At 38.8% G+C, this 20,777-nt stretch overlaps 1 protein-coding gene across 2 annotated transcripts in view; it reads right to left on the reverse strand.

The window, feature by feature from the left end:
- The window catches only part of SLC2A13 (solute carrier family 2 member 13), a 160,961-nt gene that overhangs the window by 107,266 nt on the left and 32,918 nt on the right, over positions 1 to 20,777 (reverse strand). For both annotated transcript variants that reach the window (XM_065665747.1, XM_065665738.1), the window contains exon 3: positions 15,851 to 16,059. In XM_065665747.1, the coding sequence (XP_065521819.1) occupies positions 15,851 to 16,059 (209 nt within the window). The remainder of the gene's footprint in view (positions 1 to 15,850; positions 16,060 to 20,777) is intronic.

Genomic DNA, 20,777 nt, shown 5'->3' on the forward strand with positions numbered 1-20,777 from the left:
GAAAAATGAATCACTGAAAAACAAACAAACACACAGACTCTCTCTAAAGACAAATAAGAACCTACACTTCAGAGAATCAAATCCTTCAAGTAAATCACTTGCAAATTATTATTTTTTTATTTTGTTTAAGTTAACAACTACATTTAAAACCTCCTTGAACTAGTTGAAGTGTTAAATCCAAGTTTGTTCTACTGATAAAAGTTTGGATATAATCCATCCAGCTCTGGAGTCCTCAGTACAGGAAGGATATAGACCTGTTTTGTCCAGGGGAGTGCCACAAAAATGATCAGAGGGATGGAGCACCTCTCCTATGTGAAAGGGCTAAGACAGTTGGAGTTGTTCAGCCTGGAGAAGAGAAGGCGCTGAGGAGACCTTATTGTGGCCTTTCAGCTCTTAAAAGGGACCTATAAGAAAGATGGGAAGAGACTTTTCAGCAGAACCTGTTGCGATAGGATGAGGGGTGATGGTTTTAAACTGAAAGAGGGGAGATTCAGGCTGGATGTGAGGAAAATATTTTTACCATGAAGGTGGTAAAATCCTGGCGCAGGTTGCCCAGAGAGGTGGTGGATGCACCATCCCTGGAGACACTGAAGGCCAGGCTGGACGTGCTTCTGGGCAACCTGATCTAGTGGAAGATGTCCCTGCTCATTGCAGGGGGGTTGGATGAGATGTCCTTTGAAGGTCCCTTCCAACCCAAACTATTCTGTGATTACTACAACTCAGTCCCTAATGGCAACTTACATTGTAAAAACAGTTTACAGTTATTCAAGGTTTATATTCTCAATGGAACTCAGTATGTAGATGACACTTGGTAGGCACTCCAACTATTATAAGCTGCTGCATAAAATCCTGGAAAAAATCTACTGTGCTTATCACCATAGCAACAAAATACTATACTTCTGAGTATGATGTCACACAGGATTTACACCAAATCAATTAGTAGTTTTCAATGGTTATGTCCTACAACTAGCACTCACAAATTTCATCTAATATAACACCAATGTCTCAGTATCTTTACTACAACATACAAGTGAAAGTCAGGTCTAATACTGACACCAGCATAAAACAATATTCAAATCTGCAAAAACATTAAGAGTGTAGAGGGGAAATTTTATCCTCAAATAAAATTAATACATTTAAGAATTATAGAAGAAAAAGAGGATTGTTCCAAATCATCCAAGTCATGATAAAAGAAAACTGCTTTGAAACTGCTGAGCTAAAATTGAACAGCACTCTTCAGTTTCAGGAGGTTCCACGATACAGCGTTGGAAAAGGCACATAACAGGTTCTGCAGGTTAATCTCTGTCTCTACTGGAGTCAGAGAAGAAAGGAAGAGAAGTTTATCAGCAGGGCAGAAGAGTGCAAGCTTATTAAAGCTACATTTCAAAATAACTCTTCAGTTGACTCTGAAAACCAGTTTCAGTTGGTAAGAAGAAAAAAATACTCAAAGCATGTTAGAAGCCCTTATTTTAAAGTATTTTTGCGATGCAGCACTTCCTAACATGCCCATGATACAACTCACAGTCTATGAAAGACCCATGAATGTTTTCCAGAATTCACTTTTTTAATGGATCTGCCTGCACCTGAACAGAGAGTATGTTACCTCCATCAGTCACATTCGGGGGTTGTCAAACACAGCACTATGCAGACCAGCTGATATTTTATATTTTGAGGCAGGCTCACACAGCACAACAGACGACTGGCTGCAGATGGTAGGGAATATTTCTCAGATGAGAACAGAACGCTAAACCGAGCAATGAGTTCTCAAATTTGTAAAATACAAATAATTTGCCTCAAAATAACTAAATAATAAAAAAATAAATTCGACTTCCTCTGTAAAGCTGCTGGGTTACGCTACAGTTGCATTAGAATACAGAATGAATTAAGCTACCTTTAAAAAAGTATCTTCCTGTTTATTTCAAGGATTTACATCTAATACAGCATGTCAAGAAATATTTGAACTCAAAACATTATCGTTATGAAGCCCTGGAGTACATACATTACTTCCAGTCTTACAACATTATTCATTAACCATAATTTGGTACATTTATACATAGATTCATATTATATAAAACTGGCAGGTTTTCCCTGATAAAGCATTCAATACCAGCTTCACTGGCTCCTGGCAGCTCAGATATCCAAAGCTCTTTCCTTATGTCTCAACTCTTCCTGTTGGATGGCAACTGGAGCACTCAAACCCACCACCCCAGCACCACAACAGCAGTCAGCTGGCACAGACAGTATGCCTTTTCACGCTATTTCATCCAAGGTCTTTGACACTGAGTAGTTAACACCGCTTATCTGAATTACCAAGGACAACAAAGTCAGCATCCACTGCAATGAGGGAAATGAATGTGCATCTCATAGATAACACTAGAACCTCTGCAACTTTAGGCTTATATTTTCACATTAAATATTTGCAGGTTATAACTCTAAGAAAAATCTTGACTATTGTTGCAAGAGAAGATTTAATGAAATCTGACATGACCTTGGATTGGTACCACATGTTCCCATCCTGCCAAATGCCAAATAAACACGAACAGGTACCTCTCAAGCTCTTTCTCTGTCAGGGTGTGGCACAACAAATCAAACTGCAGGAGTGACCAAAAAGATACCATTTCACTTTTACGTATCACACACTACTTTCAAACAACAGCAAATTTTGGCTGCAAAACATCATCTTATATATGAAACAGGCTGCCCATACTCCCTTCTTAAAGGAACAAAAGCAAATCCCCCACAAACACTGAATCCTCAGGTCCCTATATTCAAACCTACTGATTTGGGGAAGATGTGGGGACCAGAAAAAGTAACCAGCTTGAAGGATACCAAGTATTTCAGACAATGGTAGGATGATTAATTTGAGGTGAAACAAACAGGCTGTATTTGGATATTTGGAAACAAACAGGTGGTATTTGGATATTCTATAATGGATCATTCTTCTGGGAATGTGCTTCAAAGGGCTGTGAAACTCTAAACAATGCAATCTAGAGAAGAAATGGTGTCTCAGACTTCTTCCATTGCTATACTGCACCGTAATTAGAGTAAGATAAACACCTCTCACTATATTCAACCCTATTTATTTGCAACCTGTTATCCCCTACACACCCCACCAAACCTGTGTTCTTTGGTAAATACCATTTATCTTCCGTTATACAACATTAAAGTGTTCTTTGGTAAATACAGCTTTAATCTATCTTCTGTTCTAAGACCTTCATGCCTCCTCTCTGTGAGTACTACTAAAAATAATCATCACTTAAACAAAACATTAAGAATCTAAAGTCCCAACAAGATATGAAGAATGCAAAGGTAATACAAATCACCATGAAACTTTAAATCTACTTGATAATCACAGAAGATGTGTATAACATTTATATGCAGGCTCCTATTTTTGCTACACACAGTGAAAAGCAAGCAGGAGAAATTAAAGGAAGGGAAAAATAATCAGAGCTTATGATTCAAAAATACTTAAAATTAAGTATGAAGCAATATAGATTCATTTTTCTTCAATAAAAATCTCGGTTTCCTTTGGCGATGAAATGAACTATTCTGCAACTGCCACCTTTATTTTAGACTAGCAACAGTCAGAACCACCTACATTTTAAATTTGCTTTTATTGCCATAGAAACGTATGTTTGCTTTAACTAAAAAGGAAGCCTCCTGGCTCATAGCCAATCATCTCCTTTCTATAAGATGCACTACAGAGACATAATTTATTCATCTATATAGACATACTTGTACTCTCTTAAGTAAGATACATCCACCTCAGCTACAATGAAAATCACGTTTTGCATTACATATTTATACATTTGTATTTAAATGAAACCAGTGTGATCTAGATAGATAATCATAAAGGAGAGAACTACTTCAAAATTATTTATGCTCTTAAATGAATCCAATGTCAAGTATAATTTAGCTGACTTTTGCTTCAATAGTAATTTAATGCTTAGAGCAGTCATGCACCATTTTATTAAATATTTGTAATTAAACCTTTCCATGTTCAATAAGTGAGGGCAAACAGGTCAAAGCACACTGAAGAAAATGGTATTTGTTCTCTATAGCCACTGACACCAAGGAGAATGCACATAAAAATTAAAGATGTTGAGCCCTGATAAATATATCCATGCAATTTTAGTACCAAAAGAAAGACCTACACTCTTTCTGTCCTGAAGTACTGTTCTACCTGGTGAAATGCCTGGAAGTCCTGACAGCCCCAGTTCACACAGGTTCAGGCACTCGGACACCCCATGAATGCCAGTGGGTTTCCACCAGCCCCAGGCTCACTAGTGCAGACCAGCTAGCAGAATAAGGCTATCATTTGTTAAAGCAAAGATGCTTGTTTGGCAACCTATGGCAAAAACTGTTATTTCACTATAAAAGGGCAGAATAAACATGCAGCATGTTCAATTAAACCTACAGCAGCTTGAACTCTCAGCAGTTTCTTAGCAATTCTACAACCTTCCTTGCAACCGAAGACGGGGAAAATAACAACAATCTTAAATTTGCTGACATTTAATGTAGGCCTGAAGTCACCTCTGTAAGGGGGGATTTGAATGCTTTCTAAAGTATGGCACGGAAAAGGACAAATTCTTCAAAAGCCCTTGCAACCTTTAGTTACAGAATAATTGTAAAAGTAACTCACAATATTGGAAAAAAGAAAATATTTCTTCATTCCTAAATCACCATGGCTGCATTGTGAGATAACTCACTTTGATTAGATAACATTTTCCATGAGAGTTATGGTAAATATTTGAATATCCGTAGATACTGAACTGGTTTTGGAAACGTTATGTCTTATTCAACAGAAAAAAATATTCAAGTTTGGTCAGAATCAGAAAAAATAGTTCAAAACCACCGTTATCCATAGTGCAGTATTGAACTCTGCATGGTCACAGAAAACATCCAGAAATTGACCACTGCTAAAACAGGGGAATGATCCTTTCCTCACAGGAAAATGACATTTAGCAGAAAAGTGGTTTCCTGGGTGGGAGAGGGAAATGCTAAAAAATTACAAATGGCTTTTGGTGAAGGAACTGGGGGGTTTTGCTCTTTGTTGGCAGTGGGGGCTGGTTTGGGTTTTTAGCAAAAAACAAACTTAAAACCAGGGGTGGAGAGGGTCCAGTCCAACTGGTTCTTCCAAAATGTTCTTGCTTTGTTAATTGAGTTACTCAGAGCTTTATTTCTACAGGTATTTCTAGACCATGGTTGAAATACTGCTTCATATTTGTGAAAACCACAATTTCCAAAGAGTTTATACTAAAATTTAAAGTTTGCAACGCATTTGTTACAGCTTCACTTTAACACTTCCAAAACAAGCATATCTAAGAAACTGCAGTTTCCCCACAGACAACTGACAAGCAGAAAGCCTAAATTAATTAGATAAATTATTCATTGTGAATTATTCAAGCAACATTAGCTATCTCGCACACACAGACACATGCTTCAACCATAGAAACCCCCTCTAATCTACACGAACATTTTCCAGAAGACCAGTAATATTTTAGAATACAAATTAGTATTATAAACTTCCTAGAAAGTACTTCCTTACAGAAACACCACATGAAAAGCATAAGCCCACAGACACATTCATCCAGATGACAAAAGCCGGTGCTCACCCTTCCTATTCTGGAGTGAAACAATATGAGGAGGAAGATTTTTCCTAGGGACGTGGCTCTGTAGCAAGACTAGCACACCACTACACCGTCAGTGGGTATCACTGATGGTTTAGGGGATATCATTAGAAAAACAACCATAAGCAAAAGCGGAAATCTAACTTTTTGCTGACCAAAAAATTATGAAAGAAACACAATTCTGAACCTGTTCACCACTTGTAAAAATTACAGCCAAACAAAAGAAACTGTTTCTTATCTCCTAGACAAAAGCACTAGAACGAGATACATATTCTGATCAAACAGTCAACATGGAAGTACTACACCACTTTTCATTTCTTTCAAAAAGGAAGAAGTCCCAACAACTTGCTTTCTTCACATAGGGAAAGTTCAAGAATATTTGTGTAAGGGCGCGTTTGAAATGGACAGTTTGGGAGTCACAGCCGCAATGTGCTCAGCAGTAAACAACATTAATGTATTCTTTCCTTTTTCTATTTTCAAATCTATCTTCTGTCAAACAAAACACAATCCACACATGGCAGCACACCAACTGTGACAGACTTCACTCTGGGTGACAAGATTTACTGAAATGCTCAGTGCATGAATATTGCTGATAAACTATCAGGTGTGCACGGATAGCTGCTTATTCTGAACCAAACCCTTCAGGTTCGCTAAAAGAATAAACTGTCTTGAAAACAGAAGAAGTTGGGAAAAAAACAAAACCCTACTGCTGTTATTTCAAAAGGCAAGAGAAAAAAGATGAGCACTAGACAACAATCAGGCAGACAATACCTAGGTGAAGGTCATCAGAAAAAAATACAGCCTTACTAAATTGCACGAGCAGAATATGGCCTTACATAAAAGAAGTAAATGCAAACACTGCGCAAAATCCTTTTTCCTCCCTAATGGTTTCTTCCTGTTAATAAAGTACTTCAATTTAAACAAGCTCTATAAACACTGTATTCACCTGACTGCAGAGCCAAAGTAACACTACCGCTGCTGCAGAACCATTAATATCTGATGGGGTGATGCCCTTGTGCAAAGCCTGTCACCCAGGAGGCAGCAGAGGAAGATCAGCTCTGCACTTACATGCTTCTTAAAACACTGCAAAGCAATACTAAGTAAAAGAATAAGAAAAAAAGCTTTTTTAATTTTAAACATTATGCTGATAAGGCTAAAATGGAACCAACAGGTAAAGTTTGCTCAGCTATGTGTCGCTGGTACTTCCATATAAATATTGTTATTAAGAACTTCAAATCCATTTTAGAGTTTCCACTCATCTTCACAAGGTCAGAGAGCAAAGAAGCTGCAAGATTATCTCCAACTTTTGCCACAGAACATGCTCCAAGAGCTAAATAATGAATCATATTACAAAGCTCAGTGAAGTGTTATAATTATTCCTCAGTAGTCTAAAAAAAATTTCCCCCTATGCCCATTAACATTTTCACACAACACTGTATATTTTGTCTGAATCCCTGCTGCATGAAAGCAGGCAGCTCGAATGGGAACATTCAGCTTAGGATTGTGTATTCAGTGCAGATGCTGGATCCAGCAGGGAAACGACGAAGAACCAGGCTTCTTCCTCCCCCACTGCCCCTTCTTTTTTAATTAACTGAGCTCTTGAATACCATTAGTTGCTCTTGAGATACCATATTTTTATTACTTCTTATGAAGAATATACATAAATATAAAAAGTAGATCTGTAACTTCAGAGGAAAAACAAGTACATCAGTGTAACCATATCAAAGAAAAGGTTCAAGGAACAAATTCTGCTGTGAAGGCAATGCGAAATTCTAAATTACATTTCCCATTTCTAACACAATCAAGCTGCCATGCTCCAGGCCTTCTGCCTCAAAGTGAACCTGCTCTCCAGCCCTGTGACTCCAACACTCGTGGTCATGCTTTGGTTCATTCCAACCAAAAAGGAAGGAGCCTGGTGACACGACGGCAGCAACAAATCCTTGTGCTGCAAGTTGGAAGAGGTGATTGCACCACTATACCTGGCAAGGCCGGCCCAATGCCAAATGCCTCAAGCCATTTCATTCCTATTCTGGCATTAAAATCTGATGACTACCTTTTACCAACACAAGCTTCTCTCTCCCATGTCCAGCCCACTTCCCCAGGCTCCCTTTCCATAGTAGCAAACTGTATGTGTTACAGACAGTAAGAGTTACAGGTGTCTCCCCCACTTTATCCCATTTCTCCAGTAACGTATAAGCCTTATAGCTGTTGAGAACAGATCTGCCTCCCAACAGTGCAAGAACCACCTCCTTCATTCTGCCCTGTCCCACCTTCCTCCTGTTTCTAGTCTTTCCTGCTTTCTTCACTCCTTCACTACTACTCATGTTATGCACATATATTTTATTTCGTGTCGACCAACAATACTGCCCCCACGACCTTCAAGTTCCCTTTGACTAAGAATCTTTAGTCAAGCTTTAGTCCAGCTTTCCCAAGATCTCACCACGTCACGCTATTTTTGTGGATTTCCCCTGGACTAACTGGGAAGGATCTACTGCAAATATATACAGTTTCAAATGCTGTTTAAAGTTCATTCTATTGCAGAGCAGACTTATAGTAACAGGCCAAGTTATACAGCTAAGCACTACTTCCAGAAAATCAAAGGAACGTGTCTTGCTTGCTGCCTTCTCAAACTGAACTGAGCTCCTAGAAGGCATGGAAACTGGGGCGAGAAGCCCATAACTTCCAGAAACCGATGTCGTCCAAATCAGATAGACTAGCTCATTTAAACACAAAAAAACAAGTAGGGTTTGTGCTAAAAGAAAAAGATTGGGTTTATACGTAAATTTTCTGTAATTCTGAGGTACTGTAGCTAGCCCTAACATAATAAACATGAAACAGAAAGAATAACACCCAAACAACCAGCCAAAAATGCCTGATTTTGGCTGTTTGTAACAAAGAAAAAGATGAACTATTCTAGTTAAATTTGCAGGGGTAGGTGGGTGTAGGGATTTGTTTGATCTTTAAGCACAAGTTACAAACTCCTACTCCCCTGGACACAACTTAAGCAAATCATGCTATCCTTATTCACAGGCTCTCCTCCAGTCAGTTTTTGTTCTTCTCATGGAAGGATGTCAAGCACTACTCTTATTCTTCCAACAGTCTTTTTCCATGCTGAAACATCTGTTTTCACAAACCAGATGCCTGCTCCCAAGCAGAGCATAGGGATCAGCTGAATGTTCAGCAGCGCACTAATACTGAAGTGGAAACCAGTACTGTGTCCAGACATCTAGTCCCACAGGCAACCTCAGATGAAGAGCAGCAGTTAATAGTACCTGAACAACAGTAAATACAGCTTCAATCTGTGAATAATGTCATTTGGCTTAAAACAAAATAATTACACCCAACTTTATTTTTAAACCAACAGAGATGAAGTCTTTTTTGTTTTGTTTTATTTTCCAGACTTGTACCTTGAATTTTCTGTAGGCTTCAGAAGCTGTGAACTAATACAAAGCCAATAATGCTGTGACTGGAAAGCTAATTTTGCTTCCAGAAACTTCATAGTGAATCTGAAGTGGGGAAAAGAAACAAAACCAAACAAAACCATCCTCCCTCACAGTGCTTCCCTATACTCACATGAAGTTTGTTTACAGGGTTTTGCTTTTTCCTGTCCTTTAGGACTACTGTACATGACATCTGTCTGGACAAAAGAAGAGTTTGCTCCAAAACATACATCTGAAGAAGCGTACCCCAAAGAATTTTATCTTCAGACAGGCAATTAACCGCCATTTCCAGATAAATGTTCAATTTATTACTTCTTCACATTAAGTTAGCACATTGAAAACCAACATGGAAGATTAAGGGCCAGGTTTTGCGCATAAGCCACTGAAGCAAAGGCAGCTTGAAATGCCCTGCCATGGGAGCACACTAACACCAGGATTCCAAAGTATACAGACATTTCCAAACTCAGTTAGGTGCACAGACTGAAGGTGTAAGCAGAGCTCTGAGAAACAAACTATTATTTTTTGAAACATAGCAGTCATCTTTCTCTACAAGGCAAAAAACAACCATGTACTTTATATACTAGATTTCTCAAAGGTCATATTTGCAAGAATAAGTCAGCCTTTTAAAAGATTTTAAGGATAAAAGGAGAACCAAATTCTTCTTATCTCTCTGTATCATTTGTTTAATGCAGTAATTCATATTTCCAATATTCCTTGCCAAGTTTTGTAGAAGTATTTTTCTCGTTATCAGACCGTGCACTGAACTGGGTTAGTTCACTTTCTCAAGATCAAATGTCTCCACATTTTATTTGCCTGCATTGCATAAATTCTAAATTATCCAGAGTGTGGTTTTTAATGGGTTGATATCAAAACAAATTCTAATGAAGACATACACAGGAATAATTTTTGTTCTTAAGGGAACAAATAATTCTACATGTCAAATGGTTAAAATACAAGAATGAAATTAAGATATTCCTTTCAAGTACATCTTGCACTGGCCACACTTCCCACAAAACCCAAAGGCAAAACCCGCTTGGAACTGACCCTGGCATTTCGTATTGCCACAGGCAAGAATTTCAGGCTGACATGACTACCAACCACATTGGATTTGGGATTTTCTTCAACAAATCCTTAGCCAAACAACTTCTGCCCCGAAGATTTCCATGTAATTTCATGATTACAGGTAACAACAGCCACTTAATATCGTAACTTCAAATAAGGATTTCAGTGCCTGGAAGTGGGATGATTCAGAGCTCTGCACAGCCCTGCCAGAGCATCGCAGTATTACCAAGTTTCATTAAATAACATTCCAGCTGATGTCCAAGAGTAATAAAACCATCTGTATAATTTTCAACACCAGGCATGTCGGGAGGCAGGCTAGGATAAAAACAACTCCCAGAAGTCAGGGGAGAATTATGGTAAAGAATGAAACCATTGCAAGTTTCCAGCATCCCCCTGGAAAGATGCATGTCAAATGATTCCAGCCAAAGGCATAGCCAGGAATACTAAGAAGCTAAAATATTACTTAAGAAGAAAAGGTGCAAGAAACAAAAATACTGGAACCAGGAAGGACTAAGGGTCCAGATCTCCTGCCTAATAATATCCTATTTTAACTGACAGTTAACTGGGCAAAGTTATGAGCTGAAACATAACGGTAATGAGCTGCTTTTACCTTTATACCATAACACATTTAGCTCCAACATGGAAATACAAAACCTAAAAAGGAGACTGACTCACTGATCCAATAGGAAATACAGCAAAGAAGTAAGTCAAGCCTACAGGAGTGAAAGAGCAGCACAGATACGTTTTTCTTGGTCTCACAAAGAAAAAGCTAGGCTATTACAAAAAGTGTATTAAAAATAATGAAAACACAAGAAAATGCCTGATCTAGAAGCAGTGCCCTTTACGTAACATTCTGGTACAGACATAGAATGGCAAGTTAAACAGTATTACAGAGTAATGATGCATTTTCTAAACCACTCAGTGAGTTTCACAGAAGCAGCATGGTTTCCATGCACCACTGAGCCCCAGCAGTTTTACACAGCCAGAATTACTGAGCATAACGTGTGCAGAAAAGACATCTCCATGATCAGAAGGCGACACAGATACATAGATAAGAACAGATAATAAAATGCAAAGGTCCACAGGCAGAGCAGATAAGGTCAAGAGTCTCAACCTTTGGAGAAATATGGGAGAAATATATGTCCAAGGGATATTACACTGCTCTCCTAGTGTAATTATGATCCACAGTTACACGTCCTTCATTTACACAAAAATAAATGTCTAGTCTTAATGCAAATGATGTTCATTTCATCGAGACGCTAAGTTACTAGTACAGTCATCACTACAAATGTCACATGAAATACCATGCATCCTGGCACATCCCAGCTCAGTACTGCTACAAAAGGGCGTGAGGAAAAGCCAGGCAGTTTGCAGATGCTTTCACCCAGAAAGGCAGTATAAGCTGATACTTTTCTATGATTTGCTTTGACCAGTGGAGTGTTGTTAAACATACAGCAAATTAATGATCTATTTTAAATGTCTCCATTGGATGTCATTATGATTTCTGTCCAGTCTGAGATGAGCACTACACTGGCAACCCGGAAAACTTGTACCAAAGGCGTGCTAGTAGCTTTATTCTTAAGCACAAAATCGACACATTAAATTCACACTGAAGTGCTTACTCTAGAACTAGCATTACAAATCCACTCTGTAGTTCACTTAGGAACACAAGCAGTTTCATCTGTACCTGCGTAACTAAGCCACTGTGCTTACCTACCTGCTGTGATTTGATTGCCTGTTTTTTAACTAACGTGCAGTACAGAATCTCTGCCCTAACTGTACTAAAAACTACAGTTCAGAGGCAGTGCAAGTCAGACATGTTTTGCTACGAAGAGCCCCAGAACACTCTCCCAGCAATGTCTTTGATTCTTCACTCTGTTGCAACCACCTTCTGACTAGTCTCTTCCTTTAGGCTTCAGAGCCTAAGCTGAACACCGGGGAATCCACTGGGGATCCACAGCATATTTGATGGGGAAGTCCACTTCACACCTACGAACTACTGTCTCCACAACTCTTGGTGAGCTCTCTTTTAACATCTTCCTCATAGTCCTTTTACCCCTGATTTTCCTGTCACTAGCTCCCTTTTTGCACTACAGCCTCACCAACTGAGAGGGAGGTGATGTTAACTGATGATGATTAGCTAGATTTGACCAAGATTCAACTCATAATGTTACTGCAGAATGGGATGCTCTTCCATTCAGTTCTTGAAGCGTGTCCTGGGTTCAGCAGTAGCAGTCATTTTTCTCCTTCTTAGTAGCTGGTGCAGCGCTGTGTTCTGACTTTCAGCCTGGGAACAGAGCTGATAACACCGATGTTTTCAGTCGCTGCCGTTACTCTGACCAAGGACTTTGTGAGCCTCATGCTCTGCCAGGGAGGAGGAGAAAGCCGGGAGGAAGCAGAGACAGGACACCTGACCCAAACTAACCAAAGAGGTATTCCATACCACAGCACATCATGCCCAGGATGTGAACCTGGGGGCAGTTACCTGGAAGGGCTACTTCACTGCTCGATTGGGCTGGGTATCAGTCGGCAGGTGGTTAGCTGTTGTATTCTCTTCCCTTGTTATTTCCCTTATCATTATTATCATTGGTGGTAGGAGTGGTTTGTGTTATACCTTAGTTACTGGACTGCTCTTATCTCAATCCAATGGGAGTGACATTCTTTCGATTCTCCTCCCAGTCCCTCCAGGAGTGGGTGGAGAGAAGGGGGGGCGGAGTGAGCAAGCGGCTGCATGGTTCTGGCTTGCCGGCTGGGCTTAAACCATGACAAAGTGCAAGGCTACAACACCAAAAGTCAAACTGGGAGTATAGCACAGAGCATGCAGAAGCAGTATTCATGACTGCCAGAATAAATGTCATTTGCATAACCAGTCATTGGGAAAGCATTTGCCAAAAAGATACATCCTTTTCCAGCTACCAATCTGAAAATGCTAATATATAAGCTGCTAAGCAGTATCAGCAGCAGTGAATTGGATGAATGTATTGGAAAGGATAAAGAAATGTGAATCATTTGCTTAACAGGTATTCAACATTGATACAAAAAGACTTCCGAAACAAAAGTTTCTTGCTGAGGGCATCTGCATTATTTTCAAGACAGAAGCTGCTTGATGACCATGTGGAGAAAGCAATGGACTTCTCTGGTTTTACAACAGACACTACAACCAGACTTTGAAGAAAGTGGTTTAAAAACCACAGATGAAGTTCCCCTGTGATTCATTATTTCCCTGACACGAATAGTTGATGAAACAGTTACAAAAAGCATTACAGCTTTCAGTGTGGGACTGGAGAACATGTTACGGTTACATTCTGTTACTCCCTTCAGAGAAGGAGTCAAACACAGACCTATTTTCACTCCGGAAATGATGCCCTAAGAAACTGGCAAAGATGCTCATATATCAATTAATGAAAAAGAACATCTGTTCTTTTTCAAGAAAAGAAAAGACAGGAAAGGAAAAGACCCTTCTAGGCAAAAGTAAGATGATTTTCAATCTACAGTCTACAAAGTTATCTATCTTTCCTCGAATGCCACGTACACACACTGTCAATTCAGGGCCATTTAAGGCTTTTTGTAAAACTGGAATGATGTCCGCAACATCTGATAGGAATTACTACTATCCTTTATCATTGCTATTAGCTAGTGTTTTAAAACATTGCCTGCCACAAATGGGAGAAATGAAAACAAAAAGTACTACAGCAATATATATACTAAAAAAAAACCCAAACAAAACCAAAAAAACCTCAGTGCAAACACACGTAAAAAATTAAATGCAGTCTTTGCAGAAGCACACATTTTATTTGTCAATACCTAAACACCATATAACCATGAACAAGTTGCTCTTGCACTATGCATGCCAAATTCAATACTGAGGATTCAGACAACTCCTCAAGAAATGGAAGTAATTACAATTTAATACAATTTGTAAATACAACCTGAAAGTCACAGAAATGTAATAAATATAATGTATGTCTTGATGCTGACATACAACATACCTTTTTGTAACAATGAAGACTTTGGGTTGAATGGGATGAAGTGCAATACAACCAAGTTATAAACAAAAAGGAGAGTGACTATATCTAATGCCTATTTGCTAGACATTTATAACAAGTGGGACAGCATATACTTGTAACTATTCCCACTTTTTTAATGCCCTTTGGTGACAAATCTGAAGCTGTGGACTACCTGAGAAGAAAACACTGATTCTGTGTAACCAAGCTTTCTCCTAAAAATGTGCTTGACTTTTCTGGGGGGGCAGGGGGAAACCAAGAGATCTGCACGTTCTAGAATGCCAACAACCTCACAATCAGTGTGCCAGTCCAAGTTACCAATGTACAGAAGACTGATTTAACAACTGAGCTGGAGTCAGTCCTAATGCAGTCTTACAACAAATAGTGAAACAGCAGCATGAGGAAAGATTTAAGCAAGAGAAACAAGGCCATACTCCATAGCCCAGTGACTGAGGATAAGCGACTGGATGGGGCAAACATCTATTCCTTTTCTTTCTACAAAGCATAAAAACTTTAATGCTACACATCAAGTGGCCTTTCACGGAACTGAACAGCCTAATCTCTAATTAGGATCAAGAACCTCAGCACAGGACTCTAAGCTGTCCTATGAACATCCGCTTCAGCTTTTTACTGAATCAGATTCAATGAACTTCATTTCCCATGCCCCCTATGCCCCCAAAACTGGAAAAAAGTATCCAAAGCTTCAAAAACGTAATGGGAGTAAAGAGATCCTGCTTCACAGCAGTGAATATTTTGAAAATCCCTTCACTAGCATATGTCAAATAACTTTTTCCAGATACTTAGAATCATAGGCTCAAAGCCAAACTCAATGAGGCAATGAGATTAGGCATTATGAGATGTTCAGTCTCAGTTTACACAGATGTAAGATAACTTGCGTTTGTCTTTCCACCAGCTTTGAGAAGTTACAGTGTTTTCCTACCAGTGTTTAAGGAAGAAAGACAAGTCTTACTTAAGAGCCTTACTTGAGATTCTGACTATAACACTTTGAGCACAAAGCAAAGGATAAGTATGTAGAGGACAGAAAGTCAATGGAATGGTAATCTTGCTGTTTAAGTGCACACGTGGGTACGTACATAAAATTTTGAGCAATTATGGCATAAGGATAAAAAAAAAGAGTAAAAAAATCAGATTTTATTTAGATGCCTTATTTTCCTGGGAGCAGTCAAAAAGGACTGTCAGAGGTTGCATTTACCGAAAAAGAATTTCTATATTGCATGCCTAGTTTTGTGAATCTTTCCAAAGGCTGCTTGTCTAGAATACAGTTGGCCAGGATATGGCCTCTGGATATTTCAGGCATGTAAAATACCTTCAGACCTCCCTAGTGTCTGTTTGGTCTTTTCCACTGAAGAAAGAAACCAAACTTTATTTAATTATCTCCACTCTTCATGATGTGCATTCTTAAACCGAGTAATTTTTTGAGAGCAGTTCTCATATAAGCGTAGGTGGTATAAACTTAGAATCTTACACAACTTTACTTTTTCTTCACTTAGAAATCAGAACCTAATCTAAAACTGTAGAATCAAAGAAACATCTGTTCATTTTTGAAGCTACCAGTATATGAAATATTTCAAACAATAGCAAAACAGACAAACAAAAGCAAAACATCAAGTTCCCACAGGCTACAACTTCAACATTCCTTCTGATTTTTATCTCATCATGGATAGGCAGAGAGACCAACAAATATTCAACATACCTGCTCCAACTTCTTTTTCTTCTTCTTCAATGTTGTTTTTGATACTGTCATATTCTTCATCAATTGCCTGGTTGCCACGCATTTGAGACAGGATTCTCCGTGCTCTCTGAGTCTGGCCTTTCTGAATGAGCCAGCGAGGACTTTCAGGAAGAAACAGGAATCCAAAGAACTGTATAACTGCTGGAACAGCTGAGAGGCCCAGCATGTACCTGGAAATAAGTAAACAAATAAATAAATGCCTAACATTTGCCTATAACAACATGCTAAGAGAAGACCCGGCTGACAGAGGAATATGCCTCTTGTGTAAGGAGATGCCAGTTTTACTTTAGAAAATGTCTAACTATAAGCAGAAACACTGAAAAAAAAAGTCCATTTTACCAGCACAGCGCTTAACACCAGCTCTTTTGGAGACTCTGCCCTTAACTCCTCAGCCAGCTACAATGTTAGGTTTTAAATCAAAACTGAATTTGAGATACCAGGGGCAGAGGAGGGGTTACTATATTAAGGATAGTTCTCTACTCAACAAAGAATTACCACTGGCCAGAGAGTCATGCTTCCAGGAATCAGCACTGACACCTCTGACAACACCCACAGTTATCATGGTTCACTCCAGCTAACGTGGGGGGCAAAGACTGTGAAAGACAAGCATACCACCAATATTCATGGGTTGTTCTGGTCTATACACATCACATTTTTATATTCCTGAAATAAAACACTAAGAAAATTAACAAGAACTGCAGACCAATGTATAATTTTGTTCTGTTCTTTAAACCTGACCTTTTCCCATTTGCACTTCACTATTTTTCATTTCCATTAAAGACTTTAAATGGTACTGATGTTACCTGTACATTATTGTAGCTATCCCAAGTTTCACCATCAGTGGTTATAATCATTAAAATACCTCTAGGAAGTAGCCTTCAGACTGAATACTGAGGTGGTCTGTACTCACAAACAGGTTCACACCTTGACATCAGTCACAAGATTAAGGAGACATGCTAATCCCTCCTCTAGCTCCTCTCTTCATGCAGGCTTTCACAGAGACGATTCACCAGTCTCTCACCTCTGTTTTCATAAAGCATGCTATGGATGAGACTGCTAATGGAGTAGGAAAGAGAGCACAACGATCATGGAAACCTTGTTTTGGGGCAACAAACCAAATGTTTTTGTCAAATCCAAATACATTTTGGATGAAAACGGAAAAAGACTTTCTTTGAGGCATTTGCAGATTTAAGAAAGACAAACACGAGCAATACAGCAGGGCAGAAAACTGAAGAATGAGAAAAAGAACACTCAAAGGTAATGCAAAGAGGATGGCCATCCCAGGACGATGTGCATGCAAGCCAGTCTTCCCATCCCCATGCTGAGCCCTCAGGGTCTTCCTAAAACCAGCAAAAATTTCCAAAGGTCATATAAGTAAATCTTGCTCTAGAAAGACATCTGTGAGCAGATTTCTTATTTTCTAACACTCTAACATCTCTTCTTTTCTAACACTCTAGCATCTCTTATTTTCTAACACTCTAACGTCTCTTATTTTCTAACACTTCAAGAATGGTGTAGCTCATCTTTAGTTAAAGCATGCGGAAGGATTATTAGTTGAGTAGTCTTCAGCCAACATATCTAACAAGTGTCACTAACTCACTTATGTTTCCATTCCTCATTCACTAATGTTCTCACGCATTAATAGTCCTCATTTCTTCCTATGATCTTCCCTCTCCACATTTTGTAGCCGTATACAGAATAACCTTTACACATACATCACTGAAGCTCACCAAATTGTATATTCAATGTCTGCATTAGGGTAGTATTTAAAAAGCTCTTTCTATTTCAAATGAAGAGTAAAACAAAACCATGGAGACTGAAAACACAATCACTGTATTATGTCACACTGCAAACAAAAGGACCTTCTAATGCATCAAAATAAACAGATTTAGTCTTTACACTCATATTACCTAATTTCTGTTCCTCCAAAGCCCTTCAGTCCCATATACGCAACAGTCTCCAGAACTAAGCAGCTGGGTGCCTGCAATCATCTTGGGAGGCAAAATCAATGGAGGCCCCTGAAAGCTCGATCTAGACTGTTAACGCTACCAGTTGGACTCTATTGAAGAGATGTTTATCGCAAGCAAGACAAAAAAGAAACGTACAGAAATTGCTCACTCACTAACGTTAGCTTGCAATTGACATACTTCTCATCAAAGCTGAGAACAAGGAGCAGGCCAGAAGGAAAACATTCAGTTAAGAGCATACATCCACTGCAAGTTCAAGAGTTGATACAATTTTCAGATCAAGCAATTTTGATCTAACCAATTGAGAGTAAAAGCAGGCAATTTTAGACGTCTCACGCATTGAGCCAGCTTTCAGAAATCTAATATAGTTCTTTCCTACACAGAGTACAAGACTTTGCATTTGAAGGCAGATGTCTAGCAGACCTGAAAAAATCCAGCATGAAATTTAATAAGTCTGCTGTAACATTTCTCCTTCTCAGACATACTGCTGCAATACTATTAAGATGGCATTAGCCAGGTTTATAAAGCTAGCCTGACATCAGAGTAAGGTTAAATATTTGTTTTCTTTGGTTTATTTTTAATTTAATATCCAGCATTCCCTAGAACAAGCAGAGCCAAGAAAAAGTAAAGTTTCTTACTCTAACTGGAGTGTAGCACTCCAATACTTAACCATTCAGTCACCAAGAGCTACAGTAATCGCTGTAATTTTCCTTCTTATATGTGATGTCTCAGGAGTGAACATCTGTGATTTCTTCCCATGCATTCACTGGCCACTCTTCCCAGGTGACAAACCATCTGTACTCTTCCCTGCGCAGTGTTAGGCTGCAGAAAACTAACTGCAGGCAGGCAAGTACACAATACCCAATTAACAGCTCCAGCACTGCAGGTAAGAATCCTTGGATAGCTCACCACTACCATAGCCTCAGCTTCTGCCCAATGAATCATCAATGGTTTCACTTCACTCAATCCAGCAGAACACTACTAAAACCAGAGCATTAGCAAAAGTTATCCAGCATGAGCCACCAGGCTGCAAGTAACAATTGCTCCTCACTACTCAACACACCATGCTGAATCTGTAAGACTGGGACCATCAGTGTGAGAGAAAGCTATAAACCAGAAAGCAATGGATCACTAAGACAGTCACACAATTGTAGTGTATGGCATAAAAGAAGAGGCTGAGAGAACTGGGTTTGTGCAGCCCAAAAAAGAGATGATCAAGATGAGATGTAATTGCATCTTTCATAACTGAAAAGGAGATAATAAAGAAGATGGAAAAAGATTCTTCTCTTATGTACACTGTGAAAGGCCGAGTCAACAGTCACGAGTTGCAACAGGAAAGTTCAGATCAAAGAATGAGGGAAAACAAATCTTCACAGTAGGAGTAACTGAACATCTGCACAAGCTGTCTTGAAAATTGACATGTCCATTGTTGGAGATTTTCAGAAGCCAGCATCTCACACAGCTCTGATCAAGGCTCTTTGTCTTACTCAATCCACAGGTTCTAGATTTTACTTTCAGGTTTTTTTAGTTCAGCTAGGTTAAAGGCCTGAATTATGCCAGAGCAGAGGGGGTTTTGTTCTAAGCAGAAGAAGCTACGCCAATGTGGAAGTCCTCAGAGGAGTTCTGCAGTATTTCAATAGGTGGAGCCTATCTAAGGTACAGTGGCATCAGTGTTTTACACAAAGACGAAATCTACATTTGACAATGATCACTGCCTTCCACCTAATCTTCTACTGTAGCTAAATATATTTACAAAGTAACATATCAAAAGATGGTAACTTGCATGTGTGTAACAAACTGGAATTATATTTTTCCCTTAAATAATCATTTACCTACAAATGTACTTGTCAATCCTGTGTCACTGCTTGATTTGAAAACTGACACATTCTGTATCACAATGCTTATCTTTCCCTAGGAAGCCCAGAAGTCTGTTTTTATGCTACAAAAACTCAAGCTAGGGACTATCTTAGTTTACCTGAACAATTAAACAAAACCCACCAGTCCAATAAGATCAATACCTGACAGATACTTTGTTAGCTTGTATTTTTCTTCCAATGTGCTAGTACTTACTGAAACACACAGCTAATGAACACATCTTTACCTCCTATGTGTCAGGGCACTAACAGGGAAAAAAAAGCCCAACAGATATACATCCACAAAAGCTTCTTCCAGCTGAATCCCTGCTCGCTGAAGTAAACTGACATCGAAAAATCTGCCTGAACAGAAAGTGCACAATGTCTCTAAGAGCAGCAGGGACCCAGATCTTCACTTCTAAATAAATATCTTGTCCATTCCTCCCACCCAGCCCCACGCATAAAGGGCCATTACATTCACAAATTATTTAGGCTAAAAGGTAATAAAGCAACTACTGAATAATTGGCATCAGGTATCAAATACTTCAGTTTGTATCTTACTTAGAAAAGCATTACTGCATATCATTAACTTTCCTGAAAACTGAGCGCATTTCTTTACCTGCAGAAAGGGATTAGCAATCCTACAAAACTAAGTTTTTCTCTCAGTGAAGGATGTTTCTCAATTCTCCATAAGTGGACACATAGTCTGCCAGAGAATGCAAATGCACTACAATAAAAAGGTCATGAAAAGCTTCATGTAAAAATGCAAAATGCTATTTGTATATGAGCCAAGGTAACCAATGCATTTTCTGAAAGCACAAACCAAAGCTAGAACTTAAAATTAAATTAAACTAAACTAACTCATCATTAAGTGACTAGTTTTTAAGATCAAAATATTACATCTTCTTACAAAAGAGGCAAAGGAAACAACTGCATGGACAAAAATGAAAAAACTCAAAATTCCGGAATCTTCAAACATATGCAGATTAAAGCATAGATTAATTAAGAAAACACTTCTTATTTTCATGCATATTCAACATTTTAATGTGTATTTCTTTACATACTACA

Source organism: Lathamus discolor, chromosome 1 (genome assembly GCF_037157495.1).
Source record: "Lathamus discolor isolate bLatDis1 chromosome 1, bLatDis1.hap1, whole genome shotgun sequence".
NCBI lineage: Eukaryota > Metazoa > Chordata > Aves > Psittaciformes > Psittacidae > Lathamus > Lathamus discolor.